This window comes from Gopherus evgoodei, chromosome 3 (genome assembly GCF_007399415.2).
Source record: "Gopherus evgoodei ecotype Sinaloan lineage chromosome 3, rGopEvg1_v1.p, whole genome shotgun sequence".
Taxonomy (NCBI): Eukaryota; Metazoa; Chordata; order Testudines; family Testudinidae; genus Gopherus; species Gopherus evgoodei.
Window position 1 is genome coordinate 68770921 of NC_044324.1, and position 12479 is coordinate 68783399.

Sequence of the window (12479 nt, forward strand, 5' to 3'; positions counted from 1 at the left end):
AGCCTTGACTAGCCATTATATCTGGCCAGAAGAATGGGAAGGGAATGACCTGCACCTGGTAAGGGAGTGGCCCAGATTCCTTCCCCATGGAGCAAGTGGGAGCAATTAATTCCAGGGGTGGTATAGCTATGCACCACTTCATAATCAAAGCTCCATTTAGCCCTTAGCACTTGTTTGTAATTCTTACAGACCCATAGTAGCTGAGTCTTTGGTGATAGGCGTCAAATACTCCGTTAAAGAAAATGCACACAAAGTTTGAGCACTGGCTTCAAGAAAGCAAGTACCATATCTGCCAGTAGGGTGACCAGACAGCAACTGTGAAAAATCGGGACATGGAGTTGGGGGTAATAGGCACCTATATAAGGCAGAGCCCCAAATATCAGGACTGTCCCTATTAATTTGGGACATCAGGTCAGCCTATCTGCCAATAACTGTAATTAATATACAGAATACAAATTGTGCCAACATTTAAGTTCTGAGGCAACATTTAAGTTGCTACCTAGTAACATCTCTATTGATCACGTATTAATCAGAAGTCCCTCCCTCACCTCTGTTAAAAGACTGTACCCATCATCTAAAGGGTATATCCTGAAGCTTCAGCTACCCTGTTGTGAAGTTGGGAAAACCTTAATATCAAATGGGTTTGTTCAACTCTTTTAAAAATCTGTTAGCAACAGGTTACATTTTTATCTTTGGGTCCAATTTTTAAGCACTTCCTCCCATTACCCAATTATGGTTCGTGTGGCCAGTACAAAGCTTATAACATTTCCCACTGGCAAGGAACACGAGGCAGGCTGATCTCCTTTTGCTTCTGATCATTCAAGCTATTAAACCTCTCACTTTTTTCTGTCAAGATATACTCTTGGGTAGTGATGTCACTGTACCTAGCCATGAAATTTATCTTCACATAGTGTGCAAATTATTTATTCCAGTTTACGAAGAATCTATCCATCATTCACATCTCTTCATGTTGTTTAGCATTTTTTTCCTCCACGATATGACAATATATTTTGAAAGGTTTGGGGTTGGGCTCTTATAAACTTAAAGAAGCAAGTCCCTTCCCTAATCCACAGGTGTGAAAAATGCTGAGTATAGCATAAATGGTGTGGTTCTGCTGCCATGAGAGATGAAAGAAACAGGATGGAGGGAACCTACCATTCTGCTAGGCCACAGTCCCTGAACTTTTTTCCCCTATGGGAGCTCCCATCTTTCCGGCATGCTAGAAGAGTTTGTAGGGAGGCTTGGGCAAAGTCAGTGGATCTGTGACTACATGGGTTGTACACCTCCCCCCAAAAAGAGGACTGTAGCGGAGCCTTAAAGATGCAACAGCAACTCAACTGCCAAACCACAGCCCAAGGAGAAGGTTCCAGCCTTCCCAACAATTAATTATAGCTATTAACTATATCCCCAAACATCTCCTGACTTGCATAAGCGTTTAAATAACAGCCCTCTTTCAGAGAAAGAAAAAGGATATACTATTGTTCTTGACTGGACAGGGTTAGAATCCATGAACTTAAGGTATTACAGACAGATCATTAGTTACATCTTTCCCTCCTGCTGCCTGGTCCCTGGGACATCCTGCTGCCAGATAGTTTATTGTTTTTCTTCTGCTCTTGAGGGCTTAATTTTCCTCCCAAGGAGGGAGGCAGCTCAACCAACCAAGACTACTCCAGCAGGTGGCCGGAGGCAACAATCAGGTGTCCACCATGCACCCTGCCATTCTGTCTTCTTTATTGCTGTGTCTGGGCTGCTGTAGCAGGGCCTAGACACCAACACCATTAAGCATGGTGACGGGTGAATGAGAATTTATTAAATGAGGATGGAGAAAATGAATATTTCAATAAAATGAACCATGTATTCCTGACCCAGGTTTTGGCGGATCATCCTGTGGGAATTTTTCATCTCTGTGAGCTTATTTATCCTAGCAAGAATGAATTCAAAAAACATTTCCTTGTAGGCTGGAGCAAGGGGTTTTGATTTATCCTACATTTAAAGGAATTAATCAAAGACCGTGCACCCAAAGGCTGGGCACAGCTCCCATGATGAGTTCTCTGGGTGACCTTCCTTTATGAAATTCCTTATTGTAATGGCACAGTAGTGATGCTGTTGAGGATGCACTTTCGCTAGAAACCATTATTCATAGCTCCCAAACAGGTAGATCCCAGCCATTGTCAATACCCATAGAAACCTGGCCAAAAGCTGCTTTTCCCTGCTTCCTCTTAACCACTGTTCATCTTCCAGATTTGGGAGGGCATAGCATCAACTCTGTGGCTCCTCCAAAAGTGCAATCAGCTGTACTAGTTATTGCCCCTTCAGAGTGTGTGCGTGTGTGCGCTCTTGAGCTCTAACTGTACTGAAATGTCCTTTGTTTGGCCAAATACTGGGATCATTTGACCTTATGTACTGCCTAACATCATAAACTATTAATCATTGGTGTATACAAAACAACTATATTTCTAGCTGAATTCATGAAACGTCTAAGAGCAGTTATAAAAGGCCTTCTTTGGGAAAGAAATGCTGTAGACGGGGGGGGAAATGTCCTTTCAAAGTTTCTTGAAAACTTGGGACAGTTATTTGAAATGTTTGGTGTTGGTTTGGCTTTAGCTGCTATTGACAACATAGCTAAGTTAGGCAGATTGTTTCATTTTAAGGAATATAACCTCAGGACACTGCTGCTGAGAATGTGTTGGCTGGGTTTTTGAAGTCCAGCAGAATTTTCTTTCAGCTGTGCCATGTACCAGGGCATTGCTAGTAGCAATACAGAGTGTTCGTGGCATTCTAAGGGACTGCCAAGTAAACCTATTGGTGTTATGCACAGCAAATTCACTATATTTGTCACTGTACTGGCATGTGTCATACCATTAGAGTTCTTAGAACTGGAACATGAATGCTAAGTCTGATATTGCTGTTTTTACATAGGTCACAATCCCATTTGGGTCCTTAAGGACAAATCCCAGTTCACTGCAATCAGTGAGAGGAATTTGTTCTTAGACTAGAAAAATCTCCCCTCCCTTCTGTATATATACACTAATGTGTTACTTTAAAGTTCAGGGGAATTGTTTTCCTTTCTTATTCAAGCCATGGCTATGTTCTATGTAACTATTTAGCCATAATGGGGAAAATCCTGCCTTCTTTGAATTCAATGGTTTTTTTTCCATTTTAACAAAGAGAAAGTTAAGGGGTGACTTTATCATAGTCTGTAAGTACCTACATTTGTAAACAAATATTTGATAATGGGCTCTTCAATCTAGCACAGCAAGGTATCACAAGATTCATTGGCTGGAAGTTGAAGCAAGACAAATTTAGACTAGAAATAAGGCATAATTTTTGAACAATGAGGGTAATTAACCACTGGAACAATTTTCCAAAGCTCGTGGTGGATTCTGCATCACCGGCAGTTTTTATATCAAAACTGGATTTTTTTTTAAAAGATCTGTGCTAGTTCAGAAGGAATTTTTAGGGGAAGTTTTATGGTCTGTGTTATGCAAGAGGTTAGACTAGATTATCACAGTGGACCTTTCTGGCCTTGGACTATATGAATCAAGTAAAACCTTATATTGATCTGCAGTACAGTTGGATGTTCCTTAAACTTGTATTAGTACAGTTATGTCTAAAATATAAAAAGAAAAAGTAAGCACTCAAAGCAGCAAGAGGGGGAAAGTGAACAGAATTGAAAACTATCAGAGGGGTAGCCGTGTTAGTCTGGATCTGTAAAAGCAGCAAAGAATCCTGTGGCACCTTATAGACTAACAGACGTTTTGGAGCATGAGCTTTCGCGGATGAACGCCCACTTCGTCAGATGCATGTAGTGGAAATTTCCAGGGGCAGGTATATATATGCAAGCAAGCTAGAGATAATGAGGTTAGTTCAATCAGGGAGGATGAGGCCCTGTTCTAGCAGTTGAGGTGTGAAAACCAAGGACAGAGAAACTGGTTTTGTAGTTTGACAAACCAGTTTCTCCTCCCTTGGTTTTCACACTTCAACTACTAGAACAGGGTATCATCCTCCCTGATTGAACTAACCTCATTATCTCTAGCTTGCTTGCATATATATACCTGCCCCTGGAAATTTCCACTACATGCATCTGACGAAGTGGGCGTTCACCCACGAAAGCTCATGCTCCAAAACGTCTGTTAGTCTATAAGGTGCCACAGGATTCTTTGCTGCTTTTACAGAATTGAATACAGCAGAAAGGGGCCAGTGGAAAAGAGATAAAGAAAAAAGGGCTAAATATAACAAGGGGCCAAATGCAAAGACAAACATGAGCAAAAGGGGAAGAGAGGGGAGGAAAAGCTGGGCCAAAAAGAGATTTGTGAGAGGATCTGATAACAGAAATCAGGTACTGTACAGTGTACAGAAAATTTGAATAATTTGCTGTTATCTACATAAAAGGAGCCAGAAAGCTGCAAATATTAAACAATATGTTGCAACATTCCAGTGGCAGTTGCTATGAGGCATAAACAGTAGACCATTGTAATTGATAAACATCTCACATCTGTTTTGCTTTAACAACTGTAAAACCATTCTCACTGTAGGTATTTATTAGTTATACACATCTGTTTATCCAAGACAGGAACACTTTTAATATAATCAATAGTAAACTTAGAAATGTCTTTATTATTGTGCCACGTCAATGAAGACTCATTCTGGCTGATGTCTCTGGTAGAAGGCACTGGCCAGATACCCTTTCTAATGGAAAAAAAGATACAGATCCTTTCCTTTTCCCTTTCATGTGTATTTCCTGAACAGCTGAAGCTTTTCTACTTTCGTCATAGCTGTAGGTATTCATAATCCCTCTCCCTCTGTATTTTATTTTCTGCTTAAGTATCTTGAAGGATAACATGCTAGGAAAATGACAGAAAAGGAGATTCTATTTCTTATTGGTCTTTTTATTTATTTTTTTCCATCTTCATTTATGAATTGTTTAACATTTTGAAAATATTTATTTACTAAAGAAGCATTTAAAATATAGCTTATGGTCATGATTTTCAAAAGGGACCAATGATTTGGTGGGTGCCTCAATATTTGGAAGCCCTGCTTTTGAGACACCTTAAAGGGGCTGGATATTCAGGGGCTGAGCAGGCCCTTAAAAATCAGAACTCACTCAGATGTCTCTGGGGCTGGCTCTAGGTTTTTTTGCTGCCCCCAAGCAAAAAAAAAAAAAAAACTCAGAGAACACAGCTGATGAAGCAAAAAAAAAAAAAAAAACCTCCCGGAATGCCAACCCTGGAATTGTGCCACCCCAAACACGTGTTTGGTTTGCTGGTGCCTAGAGCTGGTCTTGGGTGTCTCAACTGAGCATGCGGAGATCTAGCTACCAAAATCAGTAGTGACTGCTGAAAATCTTGGCTGTTCACATCCACAATTATTAGCTTAGGCTTAAATATAGTTCACACTTAAAGAAAGAACCATAATGGTCATGAGCTAGAGCCTGGAGGTGTCCATGAATGGCTAGTTGGGAGGGGGGGTGAAAAAAAAGTATTTCACAGTCACATATTATAAGCAAAAGTGTGAGCTAAAATATGCTTGTAAAAACAACTTTAAAGCAAAGCCACTGCAGATTGCCAGGATGAGGCAGCTGGCCAACCATTTCTCTCTGTACATATGCCCAAAGAACTAGATAGGTCTGAAGTCTGCTCTCAGTTACACACAGGTATGAATTCAGAGTAACAACATAAAATAAGAGTGTGACTGAGAGCAGAATGTGGATCATAACTCATACAGGCGATAATGCCTTTCCTCATTATATTGCAACCAATATCTGCTGAGGGGTCTTGTATGTCCCCAGCTGAATGTTCCAAATTTGACTTCAATGGGCTTTCACCCCAAGTTTTTTAACCATCTGCTCAGGTGTCATTTGGAACAATGAACTCAGTTGTAGTGCTACTCTTATCCAACACACGACAAAACAAAAGCAGTGGAGCGAAAGCCTATAACTCAAACAATGCAGGAAAAGAAGTGCAAAGATAAGTCAAATAAGATGCTTCTCTTATTTTCAGATGCTCATGTTGTATTCACCATTGACTCCATTTTCTGCATTTACTGCTCTTAAGTGAATGTTGGCTAACAGGTTTCCAACTGAGAAGAATTCTCCAAAACAGAATTTTCTTTCATGTTTCACGCTGATTTGTATATTGCATAAAGAGATGACTGTCCATATTTAAATTAGTTTCACCAAGGGAAAAGCTCCTTTTCTTTTACCTGTAATGAACACACAATTTGGCACTTTAGACTTTGTATTTGCCTGATGGCTGCAAAAATCCAGTTTTTCACCTCGGGGTTGGATACTTGAAATATGAGTGTTCTCCACTGATCATCAGTATGCTGCAGGTTCAGATAGTCTAGTAGGAAGTCCAAACCAAAATGCCATTAAAAATTGGGTCATCCAATTTATATCCAACGAAACACCTGGGGTTTCTACTGTCTCCCAGGAGGTGTAGATCTGTGGCCATTTTAGCTTTGATTTTGTTTTTCAGCCACGTCACAGTCAGGATCTCAATGTCTAATTTTTCTTCACTAGAGCAGAGGAGAGTTTTGGGGAATGTGTAGTTCCTTGAACATTTTTTATTTTTTTTTGCAGTGGACTTTGCTGTCTGGAATTAATGTTCCTGGGCTCCCTGCTGACCCATGTCAAGCTGTAACTTATTTATGTATTTATTTTCTCCAGAAGGGCCTGCCTGGGCTCCAATGGCAGCTCTGTGTGGTGCAGATGGTGGTGTCTGCCATGCACATGGCAAAAATCAATCAGTATGCCTTTATGTTCCTCTCCTTCAAGTGTCTTAGCTTCACAGTCACTTCAGCTTTCCTTCAGCTTTCCTTCAGAAATCATTATTACTGCAAATACGCAACTGAAAAATAGTGGAAAAACAGGCTTTCAGTTGAAGTGCTATAGCTTTGCATCCTTGCCACTGAGCCCCTTTTGCCTTTATTTATTTGGTTTGCATACCAGTAGTTACACACTACAGTCACAATGTGTACAATTTTAGCCATTGTAAGTAGACAGCCTTACCAGGGCTCTTCCAGTTTCTCCTATCCTTGGTATCAGGAATGCAACAAAGAATCTGCTCTGTGTGTGTGAGTGTTTGTGGGTGGAGGGGGGAGGAATTATTTTCTTCACTAAGGTCACACCCTAAACATTCCATTCTAATCTCAGATCAGTGGAAGCCCATGGCTGTCTACCTGTTCACACATGCACAGTCACTGCCAAAATACAGCGAGAGAGCTGTAGATGAGCTTAGAAGTGTGTCTTTAATCCATCCCCTTGTTTAAAACTGCTAAACTAAATAAACTGAGCAATTGGCACATTATGTGCACGAGTTTCGCAGGAACTAAGGATTGTTTATATTTGCTTTATACGCTGTCTTTCTAGTTTCTATAACTGAATGGCTTCGTTTCAGACATACTTCCCCAGAAGTTAAAGCTTAAAACCACAGTGCTATCTAGTCCATCCTGAGAGTCATTCCCCTGAGGCTACATTTCTTAAATATTATTTAATTTCTTCCTTCTCGCTGTGCCACATTAGTGAGCACTCATTTAAATGCAGGTCAAACATTTCATATCATTGCTTCCAAATTTTAGAGATGCTGGTAAGTGTCTTTTTTCTCAAAAAGTGAGTTTCAGAAAGAGAAGCTCTTTCTCAGCCTTTGTTGAGATGGAAGAAGCCCTCTGCTGATCTTGTCTGAAAAACAATGACTACCAGCAAAATCCTTCTCTCAGATTCATAGAACTGATCCTCACTCATTTTGACTGTTTCCCTCTTATTTTTTACTGGGACTTCCACACATTTAAGGAATAACTTGCAGATCTGAGAATAGAATTAAATCATAAAAGTGTATTAACTATACATAAACATAGTTCTTATTTAAATCTTCTGTGTCTCCAGATTATCAGTCTTAATAGAGGACATTACTGAATGGGCATTACTGTGCACTGCAGCTGGCAGGAGTTGGATATATTTCATAAAGAACTAATTTTAATTCTGTGTTTTAGATAAGATATTTTGGCTATGGGCCTTTTCATTTAGTGGATAAATGGGAACACCTTCATGGAAGATCTGGGCATCTTTTTAAGCTTTCCCCAGGTATACATTTAATCCCTGAATCTGCAAACAAGATTTTATCCAATAATATTATTTTATACAAGACACACAGTTCAGTCAATTTTCTAAATTCCTATCAATCATTTTCTGCAAGTCGTAGGTAATGCATTATAGAAAACTATAATGCAGAACCACATTTTCTATGCTTTACCTTTTGCAACTAGAGGGTTACACCAAACATAAGAACTTGATGTCTTTGACTTTCCTTTGAACATCTCAGCTCATTATATCTCCTGCTAAACTCCCAATAGATTATGGACTTTACTGCCCTAATTCTAGTCCATTTCTGCTACTTCACTTGATTGGATTCCATTTACCATATAACCAAGCTGGCAGTTTACATAGCTGTGTTGTATATTTTGCATTTTAGGGCACTAATAATTCAATGGGAAAAAAGCGTACTTTTTAAAAGCTAAGCACTTTCAAATATAATTTCACTATATTGTTCCCGCTAGAGCACAGGGATTGTCCAATGGTGAGAGGGTGCGAGTCTGGAGAGCTGGGTTCACTTCCCTGCTCTGCCACAGACTTCCTGTGTCACCTTGGGCATCTTTCCATTCACTTTCATTGGCATTGACCCAGATGCTACACTTTTGGGGGATATAAGTACCTAAAATATGTAGCTAGAGCACAATGAGTGTGTGGCCAAGTGTGGAACAGGTGCCACCACCGGCCATGCTCTGCCTGCTACCTAGTGAGAACTTTTGAGGCATCCGGCAATTTTCTCACCCCCATTATTCCTCTGCTTCAATCTCCAGTGGCTTCTCTAGCAGCTCACCCATCCACTAATCTCATACGGACCAATGAGGTACGGGGGATGGTGCAGCAATTGGAGCGTGGAGCCTCAGTTTTTTTTTTACCACCTGTGTTACAGGCTGCATTATATTGCCAGCTACATCAAAACCCTACAGGGTGGGAGCCAACTAAATCCAGAAACTCCACCACCCTCCCCTAATCAACCAGCGTCACAGCCTCAGGGACCTGTTTTAACACTAGTAACATTCCAAATTAATTTGTGGTCACTATAACATCAGAAGGAGTTAATAAAGAAAATGTAATGGTCTGGGTGTGTTTGTTACATCTCATTCTTGTAACTTACAAGTCTGTATCCTCACAGCCCCATTCAAGAAATGATCATACAAAGTAAATTTTCAGTAGTTTTATTGAAAAATGCCTCCTTTGTTTCAGAAATAAATAATATAAGGCAGTGAAATTCACAATTTGCAGTTAAAATATAAAAGCAGCAATTCTATATCCATAGTCTTGCAAACAATTTCCAACTGCTTTTGATAACTAAGAAACATTATATTCTGAAAAAAAAATCCATACTAAATATACAACACAAACATGCAATTCCATCTCTGCAGGATTGACTGCAATTTGGCATAAATGTTAATGAGTCTACAAGGAGATTTAAAGCATTATAAAACTATATCCAGTTGATACAATGATTTCAGCTACATTATTTAAGGTTTGTGGTTGTTAAAAGAGATGTATAAGAGCAATATATGCCCTGCAAGGTATAACTAAGGATAGAAAAAATTGACAATGATGTAGAAGGAGTTGGTTTGCTTTTTACTAGACAATGCAGACTTGTGATGTGACTTTACTGCAAACAGGCAATAAAAGGAGGGAAACTGTAGAGCTAAAGCAGACAGGCCTTTGAAAATTTGCAGCAGCTCTGGTTTTTGGTGTTTTGTGTTGTTTTGGTTTTTTTATTTAAAGAAAATGCAGCATTGTGATAACTGAATGCACACATTAAGTGCTAAGCAGCCACTTTAAGCAAAAGTATTTTACAGGCATTTCAAGAGCAAGAACGAAATCTATAGTTACATATATTGCTATTCGCACATAAGCATGATACGCCTACAAGATGCGAGTGCATTTCTGATTTGAGAAGGTGGCATTGGAGAATATAGGATGCACCCACTCTGTATGTATCTGCATATGAGAGCATAGCACAAACAAAAACAAACAACCAAAAACACAAAACAAGACAGATCTTTTATGGTTTTGTTTTTGCTTTTCTTGGTAATGATCTTTTCCAGCACATTTGTTCAGGGTAATCCTGGTGAATGCATTTCAACTTCATAGTCCTCATATTCATCCTCTCTCCTTTCTGACTCCATTGGTACTATGTAGGGCTCACTCTCAGGTTGATAGGGTCCACTTTCAGGTATGTATGACTCTGGTTGAAAATAGTTGTCTGATTGAACATTATAGTTATCGCATGTCTTTGAATCCACAAATATAATGAAAGTTAGTTTGGCTACATAATGTTAGTTCAATCTTAATTTCATATAATAAATGTCTAAATTAATAATTCACTGTGTTTTTTTTCAGTTTTGTTCATGGCATTTTTGTGGGGGAGGTGAGAGCAGGAGAGGCAGTAAAATAATAAGAAAAATGATATTTGGTTTTGAAAGGCCTTCCAGGATCCAGCTCTTTATAACACAAGAAACATTGTAGAAACAGTCTTAATGTGTTATGCAAGGGCTCAATAAATTGTTAAAAAATAAAAATAGCCTTTTACATCTACTTCAATCAACCTAAAAAATACTTGGATCTGATTTAAAAAATAATTAATTAATAGAGCAAATGGATTACGTAAAAAGAAAATGTTTGACTGGCTTCTAGTAATGTTCTTTGAGGGTGGGAAATAAATGTACACATAACTATCACCAGTGGCAATATGCAGTACATGTCATTTTCTGATGCTGTTCCTCGTAACAGACTGAGTTACAGCTGGTGCTGAAGGAACACCAAAGACTACAGCAAAACAGAAGAAAAATAATTATAAAACTTTAGTATTTAGAACTGCAATTACAAAACCCAACAAGATTACATATACAAAAAGGCACATGCCCTGAATCAGACATGTTGATCACAAGCAACAGACAGGTAGATTTCATACAGAGTCAAAGATGTTATTCTGGCACATAGCAAGCAGCAGCAGGCCTTAATGCAGAAGCTTAATGTAAAGATGTTAACTGATTTTAGTGGACACAATCCCTTACAAATCATTTACAAGCCACAATTAGTTTACTATTTACATAAGTCATTTCTTGTTTATCAGGTTAAATCTGTATCCCACAATGGTGTTACTTCTGCTGGTTAGTAGTTTTATAAGCCTCCTTCAGTACTGAGGCTTCTGATGATTTGTGTGTGGAGGGGAGGGGGTGTTAAAAATAGTTGTTTTTCTACTTTATTACTGAAATGCAACAGGCTTGATAATGAGTTGACATCACTGTCCTTATGTCATTCACAAATGTTGTTAGTATTATATAAGGCCAACACGGTTCAATTTTAACCATATCCGTGGTGAAATATCCATACAGACTCATTTCCTACTAAGCACGTGCGCAAACATCTCAGAAACAGGTTTTTCATGTATTCAAACTGTAAGCAGCACTGGAGACTTAGAAAATGTGTTAGCCGGAACCTGAAACAGGTCAAAGATGATGTTAATTTTTAAAAAGTCAGACTGCTGTGCAAAAATATATTGTCATCCAACTAAAATACACAATGGTTAAGTCATACGCATATATCTATATATGTATACATAGCTGTTCACTAGGAAGGATAGCACTGCTGCACAATGGGTACAAGTTTAGCTCTTTTTCATTTAAACAGGAATCTTGGATTAGATCTGTGCAAGTACTTGGCTTTTTACACCCAACAGCACTGCGTCTGTATACACATATATATATATATATTTTTTCATGTATACATGCACAGTATGCTAGTGGCAAACCATATCCAACATCAGTATCACATACACTAATTGTAAAATGCTACAGTGCACACATATGAATTTGTTAACAATACTGCGGGCCTGGAATTCTTCGTGAAAATGGCCTGCAGGACCCTAGGTATAGAATATATTAGTGTCTTCTCATTAGTCAGAAATTGATGGCCATTGTCATCCATTATTTGACTCCCTGTGACAGCCCATTGTTTTAAACTGCTTCTCGCAGCAGGAGGCTGACATGACTCAGGGCTAATAGAGACGCATGGGGTTTAACTCAGTGTAAATTGTAGGATAGTGGAGTTTTTCAGTTGTTTGCACTGTAACAGAGAACAGTTTTTGTTTGTGGAAAATTTTAATGTCAGGTATTAATTTTGTATAAATAATCCTGATGTTGATCAAAAAACACACACACAAAAATTGCCAACCAGAGCGTTCTTTTTACTTTTCAAGAGAAACATGGAGTATTCAACCTTGTTCTGAAGATTGGAGGGAGGGAGAGGAGAAGAAGAAGAAGAAAATGGTCATTTAAATCCCAACAGCAAAATAATCATCTACTAATCTTCTATGTATTACAAACCAATTATCTGTATACTTTAATCACCTCCTTCCTAAAGCTAAACACATTTCAAA

At 38.8% G+C, this 12479-nt stretch overlaps 1 protein-coding gene across 7 annotated transcripts in view; it reads right to left on the bottom strand.

The window, feature by feature from the left end:
* Positions 1-5215: 5215 nt before the first annotated feature.
* Positions 5216-12479, bottom strand: part of COL12A1 (collagen type XII alpha 1 chain) — a 144924-nt gene continuing 137660 nt past the window's right edge. For 4 of the 7 annotated variants that reach the window (XM_030555772.1, XM_030555777.1, XM_030555776.1 and 1 more), the window contains one exon: positions 5216-6848. In XM_030555772.1, the coding sequence (XP_030411632.1) occupies positions 6832-6848 (17 nt within the window). In that variant the 3' untranslated portion in view covers positions 5216-6831. Of the gene's footprint in view, positions 6849-9242; positions 12326-12479 lie in introns of those variants that run through there. The other 3 variants (XM_030555778.1, XM_030555775.1, XM_030555773.1) reach the window with 3 other exon arrangements.